The sequence below is a fragment of the Symphalangus syndactylus genome, chromosome 12 (genome assembly GCF_028878055.3).
Source record: "Symphalangus syndactylus isolate Jambi chromosome 12, NHGRI_mSymSyn1-v2.1_pri, whole genome shotgun sequence".
Classification (NCBI taxonomy): Eukaryota; Metazoa; Chordata; class Mammalia; order Primates; family Hylobatidae; genus Symphalangus; species Symphalangus syndactylus.
The window spans coordinates 24,060,716-24,072,919 of record NC_072441.2 but is presented as its reverse complement, the minus strand read 5'-3'; the positions used below and the strand labels follow the sequence as shown (position 1 = coordinate 24,072,919).

General features: G+C 32.8%; 1 protein-coding gene across 6 annotated transcripts in view; it reads right to left on the bottom strand.

The window, feature by feature from the left end:
* LRRC7 (leucine rich repeat containing 7) overlaps positions 1-12,204 on the bottom strand; it is a 643,523-nt gene that overhangs the window by 367,250 nt on the left and 264,069 nt on the right. For all 6 annotated transcript variants that reach the window (XM_063625223.1, XM_063625216.1, XM_063625222.1 and 3 more), the window contains exon 5: positions 8,608-8,686. In XM_063625223.1, coding sequence (XP_063481293.1) covers positions 8,608-8,686 — 79 coding nt within the window. The remainder of the gene's footprint in view (positions 1-8,607; positions 8,687-12,204) is intronic.

Sequence of the window (12,204 nt, the reverse complement as noted above, 5' to 3'; positions counted from 1 at the left end):
TCACTCTACTTATAACTTTCATATCCACCCCATAGATGTACTGTAATTTAATAGTAATTTCTTCATTGTTGAGCATTCAGAATGTTTCAAATTTTTGAGAATGTATCCTATAGCAAATAAAAATACGTTATCAGATATGGTGAAATATAGTGAAAGAAACTTAGGAATTTAAATACTGGCTTCATGCATTTCTCTCTATAAAAGGTAATAATATTTATCTACAGAATGAGGTTTCTGTAAAAATTAAAATGAAATAATGTATCGAAAAGTTTAAGACATCGGTTCTCAATAAATGTTAGTTCTTGCTTTTCCTATTGAGGAGTTATTTATCATTAATTTTATGGTACATTTTGTAGCTTCTGATAGAGACAAGGGCGTGACTTGTCAATAGAATCACTTCCAGAACAGTGTATGAGGAACTGTGAGGAAGAAAATATTCCATAGCAAGCTGGATGCAATTGATGAAGATGACAATCATAAGTTGCCTTTACTTTCCTGCAAAGTATTCAGTGAAATCCAATATTTGACATTAAGTAAGGAACTCTCAATAATGAAATGATTTTACTATCTTAAAATAACTTTGTGGCTTTTCACATGTGATTGATTTATTTAAAAATTCAAAGAATATATATGTTTTATAAATTAGCAAATTATTCATTCTGATAAGTAAATACTTTCCTTTTATTAATTGCTTAAATTAAAAGTGGTATGTATAAATACATAGTTACATAGAACAAATGAGATATGGTGTTTGATAGATCAGTAGGGCTACTCTAGTTAACATTAATTAATTTTACATTTCAAAATAGCCAGAAGAGAATTAGAATGTTCCTAGTGTAAAGAAAAGATAAATATTTAAAGTGATGGATATCTCAATTGTCCTGATTTGATTATATGAATGTATCAAATTAGCACATGTGCCCACCCAAAATGTACATCTATATATATCAGTTAAAAAACTACAACAAAGATGGAATAACAATAGACCCAGACACTCATACAGTTTAGCAGTTGAGCACATGTATTGATGTCAGAAGACCTTGCTTTGAATCACAGGTCTTCAAATTATTTTCATGTGACCTTTGCAATTACTTAAATTTGCAATAGTTGATTTCCTTATTTGTAAAATGATAATACTAATATCTGCTGCTCAGATTTGCTCTGATGATTGAATGACTACCTATCCCATAGTAAGAATCAGCAAATCAAAGCAATTTTACTACTTTTATTTAGTACGAATTTTATTTTGATGTTTCAATAAACACTAAATAGAATACTATTTTAGATACTTCCATAATTGCTAATTTTTACTATTGGAATAGGCAAATTAAGATTAGTTTCAGTCACCCTTATTTCACCATTTTTATCTTTTCTAATTGCATTTACTCTAGAAGTTTAATGAAAACATATTAAACGCATCTGACCTCTAATAGAACTGTTAAACCATATAAAATTCTAAGTTTTTTATGTTGTGAATAAGAACACAACGTACAAGTTTCTACTCTAGCTGGGAAGGCATTTTACACCCAAACATCTTCATTTATGCAGCTTAAAATTATAAAACGAACATCACAATGTTAGAGAACATTAGGAAAATAAAGATAAAAGTGTAACTAATAATTTTACCTCCTTAGCACAACCATGATTATCATTTCATTTATTTCTTTCTGATCTATTAATTGTTTTAACAACACTGCAAACTTGTATCATTATATTTCCCTTTAATGTATAATTGTCTTTTAATTTTGCTGTATAAATCGCGTGAATACATAATTTATAATTCAAACTAGGACATTTGTGAGAGTTAGAAGACAGCTATTAATAAATACGCCAAATCAAGGCTAGTAAACAGAGATGCTTTGGGCAAACAGAGACACTTGGTCACTCTACTTATAACTTTCATATCCACCCCATAGATGTACTGTAATTTAATAGTAATTTCTTCATTGTTGAGCATTCAGAATGTTTTAAATTTTTGAGAATGTATCCTATAGCAAATAAAAATACATTATCAGATATGGTGAAATATAGTGAAAGAAACTTAGGAATTTAAATACTGGCTTCATGCATTTCTCTCTATAAAAGGTAATAATATTTATCTACAGAATGAGGTTTCTGTAAAAATTAAAATGAAATAATGTATCTAGAAGTTTAAGACGTAGGTTCTCAATAAATGTTAGTTCTTGCTTTTCCCATTGAGGAGTTATTTTCAATTTTTATTGTAATAATTTTCACCAATAACTTGGTTAAGGCATCTAGCTTATAGTATAAAGTTCACACGTAAAAGTAAAACTAAAATGGTAACATTGAAAACTAACTTTTATATTAAAGGACTTACATTACTTAATACTTCATAGATTTCTTAGAAAATAACAGAAAAGCAATACAAAAAAGTCAATGAAACAAAAATCTGGGTTTTTTTTTGTAAAGATCAACAAAATTTATAAATCTCTAGTCAGATTGATTAAGCAAAAAAAGAAAGAAGACACAAATTCCCAATACCAGATATGAAAGAGAGGGCATCACTAGAGAAACCACAGATATTAAACGACCAATAGATAAAGAAATTCTATGAAGAACAATATGCCAATATTTGAAAACATATGAAATGTACAAATTTCTGAAAAGCACAACTACCAAAGGTAACTCAAGAAGAAATAGTTTGAATAGTCCAATTGTTATTAAGGAAATTAAATCTGTAATTTAAAACTTTTTCATAATGAAATTTCCAGGCTTACATGGTTGCACTTCCATATTCTACCAATATTAAAAATAAACCCCATCAACAAGTGGGCGAAGGACATGAACAGACACTTCTCAAAAGAAGACATTTATGCAGCCAAAAAACACATGAAAAAATGCTCATCATCACTGGCCATCAGAGAAATGCAAATCAAAACCACAATGAGATACCATCTCATGCCAGTTAGAATGGCAGTCATTAAAAAGTCAGGAAACAACAGGTGCTGGAGAGGATGTGGAGAAATAGGAACACTTTTACACTGTTGGTGGGACTGTAAACTAGTTCAACCATTGTGGAAGTCAGTGTGGCGATTCCTCAGGGATCTAGAACTAGAAATACCATTTGACCCAGCCATCCCATTACTGGGTATATACCCAAAGGATTATAAATCATGCTGCTATAAAGACACGTGCACATGTATGTTTATTGCGGCACTATTCACAATAGCAAAGACTTGGAACCAACCCAAATGTCCAACAACGATAGACTGGATTAAGAAAATGTGGCACATATACACCATGGAATACTATGCAGCCATAAAAAATGATGAGTTCATGTCCTTTGTAGGGACATGGATGAAACTGGAAATCATCATTCTCAGTAAACTATCGCAAGGACAAAAAACCAAACACCGCATGTTCTCACTCATAGGTGGGAATTGAACAATGAGAACACTTGGACACAGGAAGGGGAACATCACACACTGGGGACTGTTGTAGGGTGCGGGGAGGGGGGAGGGACAGCATTAGGAGATATACCTAATGCTAAATGACGAGTTAATGGGTGCAGCACACCAACATGGTACATGGATACATATGTAACAAACCTGCACATTGTGCACATGTACCCTAAAACTTAAAGTATAATAATAAAAAAAATCACCAATTCTAGCTAGACTGTTATGTAAGATAGAAAATAACATTTCTCAACTCATTTTATGAAGCCAGTGTTACCCTGATAGCAAAACCAGACAAAGAAATTACAAGATAAGAAACTTCAGACTAATATGCTCCATGAGTATAAATGGGAAAATTCCTCACAAATATTAGCAAATCAGAGCCATCAACATAGAAAAAAAAAAGTAATACTTCCTAATCAGGTAGCCATGATCCCTGGAATGCAAAATTGGCTGATAATCAAAAATCGATCAGTGTGAGTCACCATAGGTTCAAACTAAAAAAGACAGACCATATGATCTGGTGTTATAAAAAACAACTTTGACAAAATTCAACATCCATTCGTAATAAACTCAGCAAACCAAATATCAGATATGTGGAAGACACATTCTAAATGCCCTGCCGTGATCCTCACCTCCTGATGTTCATGCCCTTGTATAATCTTCTTCTTTTGAGTGTTGGTAGGACCTGTGACTTGCTACTGATCAATAGAATGTGGCAAATATGACAGAATGTTGCTCCCACGACTAAATTACATTATATAACTCCATCAGGCTAAGAGACTCAAAACTGCCTTGGGAGAGAATTATATGGCAGGGAACAGCACACAGTCTTCAGGTCCCATGAGTGGTTTCCAGCTGACAGCCAGCAAAAAGTACAGCCTGGTGAAATTCTGAAGCAGGGGACCCAGATAAGCCATGCCCGAATTCCTGACCCACAGACATTGAGAAATAAATAATATGTGTTGTTTTAAGCTGATACGTTTGTGGCGATTTGTTTCAGAGCATTAGAAAATTAATAAAGATTTTTGATGCTTGGAATTGGGGTTCTGCTATAACTAATTTCTAAAAATGTGCAGTGGCTTTGAAAGCACTCAGTGGTCACAGACTGGAGAATGTTAAAAAATCATGATAAAGCGTACATTTTCTTGAAAAGACTTTTAGAAGAAATCTAAACTGCTAGTGAGGGCTCAAAAGGAAGTGAATGTCAAGTTACTGGAAATTTTCTCAATCTGATAAACGGTATATATTTAAAAAACAAGTAACAATCACACATAATGGTGAAACTCTAAATGCTTTCTCTCTAAGATTGGGAACAAGGCAATGATGCCTGCTTTCACCTCTGATGTTCAACATGTACAGGAGGTCTTAGCCAAGACCAAAAGGTAAGAAAAACAAACAAATAAATGGCATATAGATAAAAAATGATAAAATAAAACTGTCTTATTCACAGGTAACATGATATTCTACATAGAAAATTCCCCAAAAATTCATATATGCAATTTAATGGAATTAGTGAGTTTAGTAAGATTACAGAAGATCGGATAAATATTAAAAATCAATTGTATTTATACATGCTGGCAGTAAACAATTGGAATAATAAAAAATCATTCACAATAGCACAAAAACAATAAAACACTTAGAATAAAAAGAACAAAATTTGTATGCTGAAATCTATAAAATATTGATAAAATTTAAAATACCTAAATAAGTATGGAGCTAAATGATACTCAGGGATGAGAATATTCAATATTTTTGAGATGTTAAGTTCTATCCAAATTAATCTACAGATTTAATGCAATCTCTATCAAAATTCCAACAGGCTTGTAGATTTTTGTATAAATTAGCAAGCTAGTTATAAAATTTACTTAGAATAGCAAAAAGCATACTAGCCCAGACGATTTTGATGAAGGACAAAGTTGAAGGACTCATATTTTCTGATTTCATTACTTACTATTATATAAAGCTACAATAATTAATACAATAGGGAATTTGTGTAAGGACAAACATATAGATTAACAAAAATCAAAAATCCAGAAATAAACTCAAATATATGTGATCAATTGTTTTACAACAAGGTACACAAAATCAACTTTAAATGGATCATAGACCTAACTGTAAAACCTAAACTATAAGAGTTTCAGAGGAAGGCACAGGGGAAAATGACTATGGCTATACATTTAGCAAAGATCTCCTAGATAAGAAAGGACAGCAGAAACCAGAAACAATTATTAAATAGAAATTCATCAAATCGAAAACCTTCTCTTTGAAAGGTACTACTTAGAAAATAAAGAGATCAGCCATTGAATAAGAGCAAATCTTCACTTCCAAATATCTTCTAAAGGTCCAGAATATATATACATAATTCTTGTAATTCAATAATAAAAAGGCAAGCAAATAAAAATGAACAAAAAAATTGAATCTTTACCAAAGGAGCAATACAGATTATAAATAAATACATGCAAAGGTGCTAATTAGACATTAGAAATATAAATTAAAGCCATAATGAAATACCATTTCCACTACACTGGCTAAAATGGAAAAAAATAAAAAACTGATAGAACCAAATTCTGGCAAAGATGAGGAACAGCTGAACTCTGAACAACTGAACTGGTGTAACGCACAATTGAATAGCTTTGGGAAAGTGGTTTGGAAGTTTCTTATCATGTTAAACATACACATACCATACTACTCAGAAAACTACTCCTAGGGGTTCACTCAATAGAAATGAAAATATATGCTCACACAAACACTTGTGCATGGTTTGTACCAGCTTTATTCATAATAGCCAAAAACTGGAAACAACCCAAATGCCTATCAACTGAAATATAGATACACAAATAATGTTATATCCATACAATGGAATACTACCTGGCAATAAAGGGGAATGAAGTACTGATTATTGAAAAATTACAAATAAATTTCAAAATCTTTATGTTAAGTAAAAGAAGTCAGACACAAAAGTATGATATCATTTATTTGTCATTTTGAAAAAGACAAAGCAATGGGGATAGTAATCGTCAGTGGATGACTGGGCTAAGAGAATTCTTTGAGATGATGCAATAGTCTGTATCTTGACTATGGAGATGGTCACATGACTGTATACATTTGTTAAAATTCATTGAACCATACACCTAAATAGAATTAATCTTACTTTTCTTGAGACAGGGTCTCACTCTGTTGCCCAGGATGGAGTGCAGGGGCATGATCATGGTTCACTGCAGCCTTGTCCTCCCAGGCTGAAGTGATTCTCCCACCTTAGTCTCTCAAGTAGCTAGGACTACAGGCACACACCACCACACCAGGCCAATTTTTGGCATGCTTTATAGAGATAGGGTTTCACCATGTTGCCAGGGCCAATCTTGAACTCATGTGATCCTCCTGCCTTGGCCTCCCAAAGTGTTGGGATCACAGGTGTGAGCAACTATGCGTGGCCAGAGTAAATTTTATTGTATAGAAATAACATTTAAAAACCTGACTTTAAAATTTGATAAACAATTATATTGACTTTTCATAATTTTTATGAATTTCAAAACTGTTTATTGTTTATAGTGTTATGCATTTTTGCTGAAATAGGTCATATTTATCTTTTAAAAAGTTAAACATATGAAGGGAATTAGACATATCCAATAAAACCATAGACTTGAAATTTCTCGAAGATGTAATTTCTAATCTGGCTTCCACTCCCAAAGACCTACCATGATTCCTAAATAAGATGAGCTACTGGAATTAAATAATTAGGGAAAAAAAAGCAATTTATCGTCAGCACTGGATTGTTTTGACTCAAGTCAAGGACATGACTGTAGTCCTGGTGGGAGAAATTAGTAACATCTATTTCATTGAGATGTTGAAAAAATTGCATTTTGGTCTAAGAGTTTTCGGAAAAGCTTTTTAGGGTTTTGTTTTCTCTTTTTTTCCCCTCCCTATTTTCAGGAAGAAAAACTGTAATTTTTTCAGGAAGAAAAACCGTAATTTTTAAACACATTTTGTTGCTTGATGTTTTACATTTCCTACAAAAGGCCTCAGATTATTTCACAAACCATCCACTATAAAGATCTCCATCTAAACTTCGATCTCATTCTTTTACATTCTATTCCACTTCTCACCTTGTCTAGAGCCTCTTCCCATCATCCATAGAGAACCACTTTCACTACTCCCTCTCCTCAACTCTACTGGTATAAATTTCCCATCAACTTCCCTTTGACAAATTTATTTATGTCTTCTTCTGAAAACACTCCATCCATTAAATGTCTTTCCAATGGGCTCCAGTTTCCCCCAGCCTCCTACACTTCATCAGACAAAAGATTGAGGAATTTTTCTCAAATCCTGCTGTCAGCTTTGTATAATTAAAATGCCAGTCTTACTCTGAAGCTCATTTTTTGCAGCCCAATACAACTGACTTGTTTCAACCTTTTCTAAATATTACAACTGTCAGGAGCCTCTCTAGAGTTTATTTCCACTTCCATTATTAAGTGACTTTAACATTCAGGTTCATGACTCCTCCAATCAATTTATTTTATTGCTTCCTGACCTACTTGATTCCACAGACTTCTGTCACTACACCATATCCTCAATTTACCAACATGGTCACTTGCCGGGTGTCATTTTTCTATAGCATTTCTTAATTAACACATCTTGGACTACAAATACCCATTTTCTGATCACAGCATCTCTATCATCCATGGCTTCCATTCTCCTATTCTCCTAGGGTTATCTCTCTGCTCTTGCTGCAATCTCTGGTATACAAGTACTTTCTAGTTCTGGTCATACTTAATTTCCTTGAACTACATAATAGGTTTTTTTTATGCACTTGTCAATACCTTAAACTCTTGGAGTATCTTGAACTTCTGGCAGTCCTTGATACTCGTTTTTCACCATGACCATAACTAATAACTGTTTTATTAGTTTCAACTCTTATCTGTGGAATGTTACCTGAGAGCTGTGGAAATGGTGACAAAGTTTGTTTCAAAGCAATACCATCTTTTGCCAATTGGGTCTTCCTTGCTACCCGGCAACGTTTTTAATCATCTTTTGTCAAACTATTCTGACTAATGTTGCCCATTCTTCAATTAAATGCTATGTCAATGCTACATTTAAATTTAAATTATGATGTGCATTTCCTCTATTTTGGTACAGTATTATACAATGGGAATATAAATACAAATAAAATTTAATCACTCATACTCACTTAGAAATGGGATTGACACTGGCTTCAATAATTGTTAAACACTTACAGCACTTTATGTTTTCTGGAAATTCTTGTACACCTAAAATGTGAAAAAAAAAGTACATGAAAATGTTCCAACGAATATTCTTTAAACTGTAGTTCTAGTATTTAGATAATTATTAAAACTATGAGTCAGTACATGGTGTAAACACCATTTAGGATAACCATTTAAGTAGAAATAAAAACTTCATAACATATCAATATTATTAATTGTATATACATGATTTTTAATAAAAGTTGAATGTTAAATAATATTTTATAATAAAAGTTTAAAATTGTATGTAAAATTGAGGACAATTGTGTATTTGGCCTAAGATAAATCTTTGATCTTTGGTAACCTAAAGAAATAAAAATAGCTCAAGTTATTAAGTTATAGTGCCACTACTGAGAGAAGGGAGAATAAGTAGATGTAAAGACAACAGAAGATAAAATCTTTACTCCAATAATCATTTTATAAGGTTAGGAAGGTTGAACATATACATGTGAAAAATACTTAAGAATACACCCAAAACTGATAGATATTCCCAAACTAATACAGGGCTCTGCTAAATTTTATACAATTCTTTTTTGTTGGCTGTACAGAGTGCAGCTCTGCATCTGCCTGAAAGCGTGAAGAGACAAGCAGCTTTCCTTGGGTCCCCCCTGGAGTCTCTGAGGTAGCCAGCCTGGCTGATTGCCCTTGGAGAATTGCTCATCTGCTGTCACAGCTGTGCTGCTGGCTATGTGACAGAAAAACACAGATTTTTCTATGAAACTGAAAATGCAAAAGCTGAAACCTAATCCATAAATGTGAGGGTCAGAGGAATAAAAGATGTGGGGGACATTTCAATCAATTGACAGCAATGGATCAATGTAGAAGGTCCTGCAAAAGTTAGAAGGGAAGAAGCTATATGAAGCTGTTATTATACGACATGCCTGCAGTACCACTTTCACTCAATTTTTGAAACTATTATCAAGGATGCAAACATTTTCAAAAAGAACTGGCCATTCCCAGTACTCCATATCTGACAGAAGGATAAGGAATGCTTTGTGGCAGGATATAATTGAACTTTTTGATGATGGACACTCAAGAAACAAAATATTCCACCTTTTTAGATTCCATTCATCTAGACTATCATGTCCACAGGACTTCAAAGCCCTTGAAGCAGCAGGAGGGTAGTCAAATCCAGGACAGGTCACTTATCCACTGCCAAAGAGGGGTACAAAGGGGGGTTTGCAATGTTTCTCACCCCATTTCTCTCCATTTAAAATTTCACCAGAAATCATGCGGTCCTAAAATTATTACCGAACTATTCTTACTTCTAAATAAGAGCCTCCAAAAGTTTGGGAGCTCCATTATGCATGAATTTAATGAAAAAGCCTGTTCCTCTTGTTTTTGGAAGGCTAAAACACCTAGAACTTCTTCCATTAAATGGTCACTAAAAAAGGGCAGCCAGGTCAATAATCTAAGTTGTGAATAATTCTTAACATTTTCCTGTAAAATTCTTTACTTTAAATATCTTCAACCAACAGGAGTATAAATTTCTCCTTTTCTCCGTTTAGCTTTTTCTGTTCACTCTCCAATCTGGGCTCATTGCATGCTGGTATGCATGATGCTTTATTTCCACAGGTCCCTGCCTTAAAATGATATATCCTTAAATTATGTATAAACCAGGACATGGAAGCAGAAGTGAGTTAAAATATGATTTTAAGAACAAGATGACGTCTCTTTATCTTCTCCTGAAAATGGAATTGCCTACTTTGGTGAAAATGGTGCTATATTATTTGTTTAAAAATTCGTATTACATTGTTTACAGTTTAAATTTAAAATAAGTCAGAGGACAATCTGTTGGCTTAAGATGGAATCCCAGCTATATACTTTCTGGCTGGTAGCCCTAGGCAAGTCTTTTAAACTCCCAATGCCTTGTTTCCTACTCTGAAAAATAGTGATTATATGAATGGTGTTATCATAGAGTTGTAGTGAGGATTAGAAGAGATTATATAGAAAAGCAATTGGCACAAAGTGCTGTAATAATGTTATCTATAATTATTAGAAATAACAAAGAACCAGAGGATGTAAGTAAAAAAAAGAAGCAAAAACATATCAGAATTATCTGGCTTCAGGCATAAATGTATAAAATTTATCTATCTTAGAGAACACAGGAAAAAGAATCAGTGTGCTGAAAGAATATAATATATATACTGTGAATATATACATTATTAATGTGTGTGGATGTGTACACACACACACTTTTAAAGCTGCTGTTCTTTGAGGACTCAAAAGTGCCAGACATTGTGCCAAGATTACAGACATAAAAAATGGGATGAAAAAGACTTCATGACATTTTTCTTAAATTGATGTTCTAACTCAGAAGAATGATTGAAAGAAAAACTATAGAAGAATCAAAAGATAAATGTGAAGAAGTCTTCTAGAAAATGTGGTAAATTAGGCAAAAAGACAGTAAAGATGAATTTATAATAGTTGAGACATTTAGTATCTGAGTAATAGAAGTTCTAAGAAGAGTAAACTGAGAACACAAAGGATAGAAAATATTAAAGGAACAATTCAAGAATATTTCAGTAATTTCAAACAATGAACAAAAATCAACAAAATGGCAATAGTAAGTCCTTACCTATCAATAATTATTTTAAATGTAAATAGGCTAAATTATCTAATGAAAAGACATAGAGTCGCTGAATGGGTGAAAAAAACATGACCCAACTACACGTGCTTGAAACACACTTTAGGGACCTATTAGGCTGAAATAAAAGGATAGAAATAATATTTCATGCAAATATAAACCTAAAGAGAGCAGGAGTAGCTGTACTTATTTCAGACAAAACAGGCTTTAAGTCAAAACCTGTCACAAGTGACAAAGAGGGTAATTATATAATGATAAAAGTGTCAATTCAGCAAGAGGATATAATTTAGATATATATGCACCCAATACCAGATAACCTAAATATATGAAGCAAGCATTGACAGACTGAAAGGAGAAATAGAATAAAATATAATAATAGCAGGGACTTCGATACCCTGCTTGCAACAGGGTAGATTATGCAGACAAAATATCAACAAAGAAACACTGGACTTCATAGACTTAATACACACACACGCACACACACACACACACAGAGAGAGCATTCCATTCAACAGCAGCAGAATACACATTAATCTCAAGCACACATGAAATATTCTGCAGGAATATTATATGCAAGGCCACAAAATAAGTCTTAAAAAATTTACAAAGACTGAACTAATACCAAATATCTTTTCCAACATCAATGATATACATAAAACCAGAAATCAGTAGCAAGAGGAAAACTGGAAAATTCACAAATATGTGGAAACCAAATAGTACCATCCTGAGCAACCACTAGGTCAAAGAAGAAAGCAAAAGGAAAATTAAAAGAAAATCTTGATACAAAAAAAAAATAGAAATACAACATACCAAAACTTATGGGATGGAGCAAAAGCAGTTTTAAGAGGGAAGTTTATAGCAATAAATGCCAAATTAAGAACAAAGAAAGATCTCAAATAAATAAGCTAACTTTACACTACAAGTTATTAGAAAAATA